Consider the following 12,396-nt stretch of genomic DNA (forward strand, 5'->3'; position numbering starts at 1 on the left):
CATCGTATTCTCTTCTAATCCTCTTCTAATTCAAATAAAAATCCGAACATTTATAAATGCACTTTTAGCATACCATCTATTTACGATTTATTTAAATACGTACAGGCAGAGCCCAAATGCTCTGTCCGTTTAATTACAAATACAATAATTAAGACATTACATGGATGTACATATTACAACAAAGTTAAGTGTGTTCGAGTGTTTTATGATGGGTGTAGAGTACTGACTACGAGTAACTGTTTGATCTTTTGTGACTGCGGTGACTCAGAAACATTTACGCGGATGATGTCGGAAGGGTGACCGCGATTCACGGGCCTTCCGCACCTGGGGCATCCTATTCTCCTGTGTCCTGTGATTTGTGCAGATTCGTGAGGGCAAAGTGACTAAAACTTGTTGAAAAAATTCAGTTAAGTCCGGGCTAAGCACCGAAATTCCCGGCCAGTTCAACTTCAGCCTGAAGTCCCGCAGTTAAGTCCGGGCCAGATCCTTTGGCTCATTTGCTCAGCGGCAAGTGCCCGAAGGATACCGCCAGCCAAAGGGGCAGTATTAGGAGCAGGAGTAGTGGAGTGGCGCCACTGGCTCCGTTGCAACCGTCCGTGGTGCATGTGCGGCAGTAGACGGTCTTTATGTAGGACGAGGTCTGGTCATTGGCGCATTTGTCCGCCGAATCGTCCATGTCCTCGTAAAAGCAGGAACGCGAAATCACCCGCTTGCCGTAGACTGAAAATGAAGAAGAGCAGTGCGCTTAATTATTTTAATTTAACCATTTTAATTAATGTCTGCTCCATGCATGCGCATTACATTTTATTTGCGCGTACTGCATATTTCAGCCATTAATAAAATCTCTTAATTGTCATATAAAAAAATTACAGCACGCCAAAAAAGCGCGATGTGACTTTAATGTCAGTGTCTAAGGCAGTAGTAGGCTTCACATAAGATTAAATAAATTGTAAGAGGGTACTCTAAATAAAAAAAAATATAAATAAAAAATGAAAATGTGTTGGCTGCTTGGATTCTAGGGTATTGTTTGTCGGACTAAGAGTTTTTATACAGTTCCATGATATTCTATGGGATTACTTCAAGAAAGTACTTTGAGGGGCACTTGCTGACCTCTTTTCACCTGCAAACGGGTTCATGGTATCTATAGATTCGATATACCTTAACAAATACTGCCCGCGAAACACACACGATTGGCCAAATCGTGGCTGAAACTCGACGAAACTAGAGACCATTTGCAATCAGACGGCAAAACAAAAAACAAACATCGCACAAAAATTCACAACAAATTGCGTGTTGTGTGTTCGCGGCAAATAGAACAAAACGACAAACTAGTAAAATCATTTCGTATGGAATACGGCAAAGGCGAACTTTAAAAGATGCTGGAAATGGACAGAGCTGGCCATTTTTGTGATTGCCTCAGACGGTCGGCAGTGGACTACAGTCGGGCTAATAAAATTGTTGACAATTGTCGCCTTATCACGGCCGTCGCATCAAACAAGGCCCAGTGCTCAGAAACCCGATCAAAAATGCTGCGTGGATCAGCCGCACACACAGCGCCACATTATTTACGAGAACGCGAATATTTCCGATGGCATCCTTTTGCATGAATATCTTATATGGGTCTTTTACTTTTAAATGAACCTCTATTTCTAACATCTTAGAGCAGCAACACCCTTTAATGGCAAATAAATAATTGGTATTTGAAAGCTGTTCAAGTGGACAGCTCCAAAACTTGTCAGCCAGGAATAGTTAACTTGTAAGGCAGGACATTTGTATCAGAAAATGACTTTATGTATGTCTCCCTTTGGTTCGTCGTTCCCCGGAGAAAAAACCAGAAATAAGCTGTTATCCGCCCGAAATGGTCAAAAGCGGACTTACAACACGTTGCAAAATACCTACAGACACAGAGTTGAATCAACCGCTTGCGGCTAATTGCTTGGCTTTATACTTTGGCATTGTAGAATACGTTTTTAATTTGACATTTTCCAAAAAGCTGGCCACTCGTCTAGCGAGGCTTCATAAGCAATTAATTTAACGGCAAATAAAAACCCAGATGGCAGCAACCAGTTGCATCGCCTAGATGCATTTTTCTCAGACACATTCTGCCGCCATAGCCCCCGAATTTTGCCCCTCATCTTGGAGTCGTAATTGAGCGCTTCACGCTGTGCAACAACTTAATTAATTTATATGTATTTTGAGTATTTTTTCCTAGCCCGCTCGGCCCGTATATTATGTATTTTGCGCATTACAAGCGCTGCTCATGTTGCTGGGGACCAAACTCAGTCGGAGATATAGATATACCGATGGCCGAAAGTCTGCAATTGCAATTTTAATTGCCAACTGCCAGGCTGAAAACTTGCAAAGACTCGGTGAACCAATTTGTAGACGCTTGATTGCTAAAATTTAATGGTGTTCATTAATTGGCCATAAGAAATTGCTTTAATGCGACTCAAGAAATCTCAGACGCCGTTTCTGGTGACTGCTTTTGATGGGTATTAAATTGCAATGAATTAACAAGCTATTTGAATTAGTGTATCACAATTAGAAACCATAAAAAAAGTCAACTGATTGACTATCACATATTGTTTCCCTTTTTCAACCATTGTAAATATCCCTTTCTACTTAAAAAATTGTTTAATACTACGTACGTATATATCCCCTTACATTTGTATTTATAGGAGTATATACTTTTTTTATAACTATAAATTACTGATTTTTATAGAGCGTGCAGTATAATTTTCCAAATGCAATTACATCACTCCATGTCAACATATTTTTTGCTTCATTGTTTGTTTGACCGACCCACATTTAAAATCCAAGCCCGAATCGTCTGCTGGTACGTAAATTTATTCAGTGGCCAACAATGCAAAGTGAATTTAGATCAAATTGTAACGACACGGATCGCTTCACCAGTTTTTTGTTGTGCCTTGTTTTAGTTTGCTTTTCTTGTCATATGCAAATGTACAATTTGCTCCGCTAGCGGACAATACCAAAAAAAAAAACTAGCAATAAAAAGGCCACAGTAAAATCGGACTTAAGATCGCCACAGCCCACAACGAAATATCACTCATACGCCCCGTTCGCCGGCTCTTTCTCCACATCTATTTGCCGCAAATTAGCGGCACATGCAACTACGGGCCAAACGTCGCCACTTGTTGTGGTTGTTGTGGCCCCGCCCAGACACCACCTGCCACGCCCCTCCAAAGGCGCAGCAACAGGGGCAGCAACAACAGCTGCAGTTGCAGAGTCAAGTCGTTCCGTTGGCATTGTTGCTGTGTCTGTGTCGCCTGCACTTGTTTGGACCTTGTCAGGGCAATAAATTTCAATCTTGTTTGACTCTCGGCCACAGCCGGGACGCACAGTTGCGCCGATCTAGCGATCCCCAACCCCTTCCTGCAGGAACGTACAGTGCAAAAAATACCATATCTCCATATCTATCCCCTGTTCCTACGTATGAATTTGCAGTGGCTTTTTATTGGTTTCTGAACAGCTGTTATTTCTTTCAAAATTTCTGGTTGGTCTAACTGGTCAGTCTTTCCAAGTGTAGCCTTCCGAGGACCGCACAAGTGGTCGCAACAATGCAAATGCAACGGGCGCCCAATCATTCATGTCCGTGCTTCTCTTATTCAGGTCCCTCGACACCGAGTGCTCTATGTGCCGGTGCCTAAATAGGTGTGGGGGTTCGATCTCACCTTCCTGCACCAGTTTCTTGCACACGGGCCGGGCATTCACCGACTTCGCGCCCACCGAGTAGGTGCAGTTCACGTAGCTCCAGTACCGCTGCTGCTCCGAAATGGTCTCCGGCATGAAGGGATCGTTGCAGAACTCGCCATTGGACACGTCCGTCGAACAGCGCCAGCATCGCAGCACCGCGGAGGCTGAAATGGGAAATGAATATCAATTGGTTGGCTACGTTTAATTCAGATAATCTTCGCTGCCCTACGAGGCAAGCCCACAAACTCAAACTGAAATGTCAGAACGTGCATTTTGCCTTAATCAATAGTGCGATGATACGATTCATTAATCTTCAGAATTGTCAAAATAGATTTATACAATTTTCGGTTTATTGTCTACTCAGACAAAATAAATACAACTAAATTACTTTTTTGTAGTATAACTATTTCTGTCCCTCTTATAATATTTAACTATTTTAGCATTTTAAGAAGAGAGATTCTCAGTGTTCTTGGGACCACCTGCTATAGAAATCGCAGTAAAAGAACTAACTCACTCTTGCTCCATAATCGCAGTCCATAATCGTTCCACTAATGAATCGCATCCCATCATATTCAAACGGAGTAGCCGCCAAGCAGTATTTCCTGCTGCGTTAGAAGCCGTTGGCGGATATCTTTGAAATATTGCCGAGCCGCCACCAATTTCCGTCGGGAGCCTTTTGGCCGAGTTATTTATGCGACAGGCGATGGGGCAACTGCCTTATAAAAGTGTCAAAAAGTTCGACTTCGCCTGGTTTATATGTGCGATTAGGCGCTGCGACTAGTGGGTAAGTAATTATTTGATTAAACTGAGCCAACGATTGTTGAATGCACCGCAAAAAATTGATATAATTCCTGTCATATTATTATTATTTGCAGAATAAATATTTTATTTTGATATTTTAATTTATAGCATTATATTTATAACATTCATTATGTTTCTAATGAACTAAACTTCGAAGTAGGAGTTTAACCAGAAAGGAAAATCCTTCTTGGCTTAACCAGTCATTGATGTTTATTAATATTTTGAAAGTAAATCTGATCTCCTATTTTCAAGTACTAGTGAAAATGTTCTGAAAATGTTTGAGTGATGATGATGACTGCGGCGTTGATGGCGGCCATAAAACTCGTTTCTCTGGCCAATTTAAACGTCAAACGTTAACGTTCGGGTTAAATGCACTTAGCCAACACTTTGAGGTGCGTTTAAACGAAAGCCTAGTTCAGTCGGAAGGCGATGGAGGGGAGTGCAAGTGGGAGCGTGTAACGGGTAAGGGGGAACGGGGAAAGGCCGGAGAAGTGTGCCAACGCATTGGCCGAAAACGTGTTTACATTTTTTTTCGGCCAGCGACCGCATTTGGCCATAAACAACCAGCATAAACATTGCAATTTGCGTTCGATTCGCATTCGCATTCATATTGGCAGTTGGCTATTGGCAATTGAATGCAATTGAGAGCTGAAAAACTGCCGCGAAAAGCGGCGAAACCGAGATGAAAATTATAATCATTTACAATATATTGAAATTAATTGACAGCTGAATTGTCAGATCGTTTGCAGAATTGTTTATTTGCGCGTCCGTTCCAAGTCGGTGGCACTTTACTAATGGTAATGACTGTAATTCCATGGAAACTGAAAATTGATATTGTGGCTGTCAGTTTGCCGTGGTTGCGTTATGCCAACCGATGTGGCAGCCGCAACTGCCCCCAAAAATGGTCAGAAACATACGAGTCTAAATCCGAATCTGAATCTGAATCCGAATCGGAATCAAATTTGGGCCCGAATGGTGGCCGCTAAGTGCGTAAGTATTTGTTGGACGAGATGTTTTCGCCATTGGTTTTGGCCATCGGAATTCCGCTTTAATCATCGCTACACCAGAAAGCGGTTTAAGTAAGTGAAAAAAATCCGGTCTCTCACAAACCCTTAATTATAATTTTGAAACCACTTAAAATAATTGTTCTACTGCTGCATGAAATCGCTAAATTTAATTACTGGCTGATATTTTAATTTTCTAAGAGCTTACACTGCTTGGATGTTCTATGAACGGTTCCTTCTTGATTTGTTTTCCGTTTTGTCAAGCCTATAAACTACGCAAAGTTTATTGCCCTTTGCGACCATATTCATGCATATGGAAGTACAGTATGAGCACATTTAGCCACCCAACTAATAGTCCTCAACAATGGGGCACAAAGTTTCCCACACCGACATCGGGCTTCACATGCAATTTTTCCATTAAGCTCCAAACTTGAGGAGAACTGCAAGTTGGACTTGCAACATTTGGGATCTGCCCCCTAACATCTGTAACACATAAGTCCGCAAGCCCTACTACTCTGCCCCCAAACAAAACGTGTTGATTACCAGCCCCGTTTCCATATTTTCGCCCAAAACTCCCACAAACTGTCGTTCATATCGCAACGTGTTTAACTCGCAACTTACGAGTGTGTGGAACTTCAATTGTGGGGTGGGCACGACTTTGTAACCCTAAAAACTGCCAGTGGTTCCCTTGGAGTTGGAGCTTCGATAGAAAGTTTTACTCTGCATTTGACTGACACGCAATATGGCTTTGTTCAACTGCGAAATTGCCGAATGCATTGCTCGTCGAGCGTTTATCAAAATTGCAGCACATTCGCGCCGAATGCCTAAGTAATAAGCCAGATAGGTATTCAGAAAATTAAGGGGATAGGCTTTGGTAGCGGTTTTTTGCTGGCCCAGTTAAGTGCCAAGAGAAGCCTTGTAACAACACAATATTTAACAATATTTAACGTTTCCTAAGATGTATTCCCTACACATTCAAAAATGCGTATAATTATAGACAACCTAAATACTTATTCCACTTTTATGAGCATTCTGTATGTCATTGTTGTATCATGTTGCATCATTCTACATACGGGATAATATAAAGAATCTTACAAGTAATAAGTGAGTACATATGCATGCATGTGTTGCAAACTCAGAAAACTTTTTGCATTCTGTTGGATAAAAAGTTTGCTTTTATTATTTACGTTTGTATAATAAGTTGCATTCTATGGCAGAAATTTTATAGTTTTATTATTCACGTTTACGCAATACTCGTCAATATTATTTTCGTAGTACAGTTTCCCACTGAAAAGTGATCTAAACTTGCTCTAGTTGAATGCATTCCTAGCACAATTTCCAATTGTAGAAGGTCTTATGTTTTTAAGGGTCCTAAATTCACTTGCATAATCGGGATTACTGCGGTGATTGTTCAAGTAAATTGCAGTGAAACTACTATTAGTAAGCAACTGAATAGATTTAATTACTCTGAGGCAACGGAAACCGCAACAGCAGCTGCTTATTAATTAAGAGGATCTGCCGACCGAAATCGAGATCGAGAAATGACATTCAAGATTACCCGAAGGTTAGGGCTTACAAAGTATCATCAAGAATCTAGCAAGAGGATGAGCTGTTTATAATGGCTGAAATAATTGCATGTTCTGAGTCATGTGTTGATTCTGGCCATACCCTTTAATCTTGATTATTTCCATGTCGTTCTGGTTGATCTCAGATTAGTCATTTTCGTTGGGGTGGGACCGAGTGGTCAGTTGGGTTTATGCCACTCAAAGTTTTCATTTGCCACGCCCACGCCACATAAACACAAATAAACTTTTAGTTGATGACATGAGTAGATATGTGGCACGCTTTTCATTGAAGGTTGAGGTGAATTTGAGTAATTGTTGAGACGTCTAATAAAAATTGTTTTATGCCCCTCTTTGCGTAATGATGGCATTTCCAGTCATCGAATCATTACTCAACATTTTCCTCTGACATTTTTCATGGCTATTTTTAATATTTTTCTTTCTCCGCATTTTTAAGGTTGAACAAATATTTTTGTTCTCATTACGTTCGAACGTCGTGCTTTTGAAGTAAAAATAAACACAAAAGAGGTGCGGAAAAATATCAAGCAAGTGCATAAATAATAATAAATCATGGAAATTAAAGATTTTTCTCTTGGACTGCAGGTATTTCAAGTTATTTCATGTGGCCAAGCAATTGCTCTGATAATGCGAAATATTTTAAAACTGAGAAAACGGATGGTCCTGCATTAAAATAATCTTATCAATTAGGTCAGCAATTTTAGCCAATTGGTTGTTAAGTTATCACACATTGAGATCTCAAATAATAATAGGATCACGGTGCACACTCCAAAATTTGAACTACCATTTATTATTAATTATTTTGTACTATACTTATTTTTAAAGCTATCAAAGCTCAACATATTTAATTTTTAAGTCACTCGACATGCATTTTTTTTCTGCACCTTTTAATGCCCCTCTTCAAATACTACATTTCTTTAACATGAGTTTACCACGCTTGCATCAGCTGCCAAACACTTTAATCTGACTCAGTTTCCCCATTTTCCGCACAAGTGAACCCTTTAGGTTTGGTTCATTGAACTCCAGCTTGGCGTTTTGTTGCACATTCAAATGGGAAATCCCGCCCACGCACTTAAGTAACTCCGTGCCCTAGGACTCCAACTACGCTTAATTAGCTCCCATTTGAGACGGATTCAGTGGTTTCTAACACACCTGTATTGAAAAACAAGAGCAGGGAGAAAAGGGCCAGCAAGAGGCAGCCTGTGGAACCGTGGGCCATGATAATCCTTTTTTATACGCGTTCCTTGGTGGAGAATTTAAGGAATTTAAGAATCACTGCACAGGCACTGCACTTTTACGGGTATTTGAATTTGCTTTAGCTTTTGATATTCCAAATTAACATTCGCTTCGCGCGATTTTCCGAACACGCATGCGACCCGTTGACAAACTTACTGCGAACTGAAACCAAAGCGAACTGAATCTGAGAACTGAACAGTGAACAGTGAACACTGAACAGTACGCACGACGTACACTGAATAGTTCGCGCCAGTTGAACCAATAACAAAACGAACCCAACCCCAAACGCGAATCGCCGTGAGAGAGATCGTTGAAGGCGGTCGAACCAAAAGATTGAAAGCAGGCGATTGAAAGAGTGCCGCGTTCAACGAGCAGAACAATATTCGGGGGTCTCAGGGAGGCGCTTCTGCAAATCGTACTCGGATTGGGTTGAGTGGATCCGAGTGGATCCGAGTGGATTCGAGTGGAGTGACGTTGGGTCGGGTTTACGAGTTTACTGGTTTACTGTTCTGCGATATAGCTCCATTTTCTTAATGGTGCCCGCAAACACTTGCAGTTTCAGAAGCAGCACAGTGGTGCAAGACCTAAAATCGGACTCAGTCGAGGAACATAGTTAATCTACAAAGCTAAGCTTGCGGATACATTTTATTATTGTATTTATTATTATTATAGTCGTCACTCGTTGATTAAAAAGGTTTATATACTCCATAAAGAAAATATATGTTTGATCAGGATATTCGGAACTAAAATCCCAAGAAAGTTGAAGTGAATTTTCTTGGGTTTATAACGTGTATTCTGGTAATAGTAAATTAGTATTTAAATGTAGAACTTTTAGTTTCCACAGTATACACATCTCAATCCACTGTGCGCTGCTGTAGTTGCTTTTTTCCATACCATTTGATGCCTAATAGGAGCTACCGTCGCCGTCTCAGTCGTCATTGTCACTCTCGTTTTACCACGACTTCTTCAACTCTCTCCACACTCTCTTTGATTTGGCCATCAGTGTCTCCCGTCTAATCAAGTGCAACTCTCTGATAAGACAATGCTTTGGAATGGGGAATATTTGGCAGGAAACGGTTTGGCTTTGCCACCAGCTAATGTTGCAAGTACTTTATGCTTTTTCAATTGTATTTGGAATGTGTGGGATTTAGTTCTTATCTCTTTTTTTGGATAGGTGCAGTCGGGTTCAATAATGCTTCTTTTGCGTTTGGATTATTCATTTTGAACAACTTTTTTATTGGATACTAAGTAAGTTTTTAGACGCTTTTTATTACCGAAGAAGACTGGAGCCACAGCGTACACAGGATTTTGGCATGTTTATAGTTTTAAAGTATATTAACTTAAATAAATGTGATGTTCCCGCTTTAGAAAATGTTTTAAAACAACACATAAATAAATATTGGTTAACGTTTATTTAATACGAGTATACCCGAAAAACTTTCCATCTACGTAAATATAGGGCAAACCCAAATGGAAAATATACAAAGCACTTGGACATAAAAAATGAGTTGAGAAAGTTCATTGTACGTACATGAAATATGTCACTTTGCTCGAGTAAAACCAATAAACTACGCCTCCTTCAATAAAATAGTGGGGTGATAAGACAAAAACTTCTTAGAGAAAGAGGGCTGTCCACTCCAGTGGATTGATTGTACTTTGCTCGTATGTGTTCAAGTCCAAGAAAATTGGACAATGACGTGTGGTTCCTTCTGAGGCTCGTATGTATAATCTATGATTAATCAGATTTTACCGATTTATTGATGAATTAGTTTGTTTGCTGCAAACAAATTAGAAAATAATTGAAGCCTGCCCAGAGAAATCGATTCAAGTAGTTGGGCGTACTACAAACTTATGCTGGTCATTATGCTGAAAGCGATTAAGGAGCAGCAATTAAACAGGATAAGTAGTAATTAATGCAAGGGAAATACGGAAAATGAGGCTTATAAATTGCTTATAAATCTATCGAAATAATATTTACTCCGATCTTGTCACGTCTCAGCAATCCCGCCAGCGAAATCTTGTTTGCGTAAACCATTCCTATCTGCTGTTCAGTAACTGGCAATGACTATGGCAAACTATTGTCGAAAACAATTTCGCCTGCTTGGCTAAATAATAAACTTTAAATATAGGTGGGACAAGAAAAAAGTAAACACAAGAGAGAACGCTGTAGTCGAGTTTCCCGACTATCTGATACCCGTTACTCAGCTAGTGGAAGTGCGAAGGGCAAATTTCAACACTGACAGCTTTTGGCGGTTTGTAGGCGTTAGAGTGGGCTTGGCAAACAGATTTTTGGCAAATCGAGAAAAATTTACAAGACTTACACAAAAATTACAAATTATCAAAACATTTGGGCGTTAGAGTGGGCGTGGCAATCTCTAGAATCTGTATGGTTATTCTCAACTTTCTAGCTTTTATAGTTCCTGAGATCTCGGCGTTCATACGGCCAGATTCATCCTGATGAAAATATATATACTTTATATGGTCGAAAACGCTTCCTTCTACTTGGTACATACTTTCCAACGAAACTAGTATACCCTTTCACTCTACGAGTAACGGGTATAAAAATCACAACTCAAGCCACTCACTACCTGAGACCATTTTTCTGACAACGTCGGTGTAAAATCCCAAATAAGAAGACTTTACTCGTTGAGTTTTTGTAAGAAACTGGTTTTATTTGGAGATACCTTCGGTTTAAGTAGGTGACATGAGAATCGGATCTTAAAGTAAATGGCCTACGCAGAGGCCTAAGTAAATAGTCCCCGCCTTATCGAGGTCCCACGCTCGGGCACATCTGCCTATCTTGAGCGGCGAGGACCTTATCTGTGGTCTCCCACTAAGGGACTATTTTAGGAGGCGGGGAACGATCTCAAGTGACTGACTCATGTAGCGTGCACTTAGATTACATGTTTTTGAGCACTGCACCCATGTCGCCTTAGATACCAAAATCCTAAATATAAATTATCGCTCTCGATTCATTTACATAAGATATGAACGGAGCCCAAAATTGTAAGTCTTTAAATATATTCGTGTTCATGTGTGAACATTCTGCCAAAGGGCCAGCAAAGCTGAGATGTACATTAGTATATTAGTTGCATATATAACAGTAGTGGACTGTATTTATTTGATATATGTTCATTTATTTTGCAACTAAGATTTCAATGACCCTAGTTTTTCTGGCTTTTAATTTTATTGGATTACAATTATGGTTTATATTATTTTTAATTCAACAATTTGTACTCAATTAACTTATTTTAAACATTTTGCTTTTTCTATGTAGAATTACATTTTCTATTAAACAACGATATAGTGGACTGTATATTTTTTTGTTATATAAGTTTATTGTTTATTTACTATTGATAATTATAGTACTGGCAACGGACCTGCAAAGGTTATTGCTTGCATTCTTTGTTGCACAGCACATTTCCGTATGAAATATATTATTAATACTATCATTATTATTAAAGCAATAATTAATCCAGCATGTCCGGAAATATGATGGAAATGTAAATCTTTCAATTTTTGATGGTTCTCTTTCATAAATTTAATTTCATTATTCAATCGTTCAAATTCCTCAGTATGATTTAATATTGATGGTTTCAGCGGATCCCAAATAATCTTCGGCACTTCACTAACTTCTCCTATATAAGGTGTTGATAATAATTCTTCACTTTCGGACTGAATGTTATGGTGGGCAACTAGAATTTTATCGTCGGTTCTTGCCGTACAATATGGCGCAATGCTTAAAACCCCTTGCTGAGGCAAATCAAACAATTCAATTTGAGAGCCAGTACATTGCAGACGGACTTTTGAATTCGCAGGAACCTTAAACAACCAACTACTTTTCTTTTCTAACTCTACCCAGTAACTTTTAGAGTCGACTACTGTTTTATAGATGCAGTTCGCCGCTTTATCTGGCTTTAGAGGCTGAATCTCACATGCATTATCATTCGCTGAATTCCAGGGCCAACTTCCTTTGCATATTCTCTTATTTAATTGCCATTTCTGACATTGATTTAATGTGGCTTCCGTCATTATGTGATAGGAATCTATCTCAAAATTAT

The 12,396-nt window shown here is 39.6% G+C and overlaps 1 protein-coding gene across 1 annotated transcript; it reads right to left on the reverse strand.

The window, feature by feature from the left end:
• Nucleotides 1-49: 49 nt before the first annotated feature.
• On the reverse strand, nt 50-8,539 carry LOC6529276. Its single transcript, XM_002090245.3, has 3 exons — nt 8,252-8,539; nt 3,693-3,878; nt 50-720 (listed from the first exon to the last, which is right to left on the reverse strand). Exons 1-3 carry the CDS (start codon nt 8,316-8,318, stop codon nt 494-496), a joined length of 480 nt encoding a protein of 159 aa, XP_002090281.1. The 5' UTR covers nt 8,319-8,539; the 3' UTR covers nt 50-493.
• Nucleotides 8,540-12,396: the final 3,857 nt, after the last annotated feature.

This window comes from Drosophila yakuba, chromosome 2R, assembly GCF_016746365.2.
Source record: "Drosophila yakuba strain Tai18E2 chromosome 2R, Prin_Dyak_Tai18E2_2.1, whole genome shotgun sequence".
In the NCBI taxonomy this organism is placed as follows: domain Eukaryota; kingdom Metazoa; phylum Arthropoda; class Insecta; order Diptera; family Drosophilidae; genus Drosophila; species Drosophila yakuba.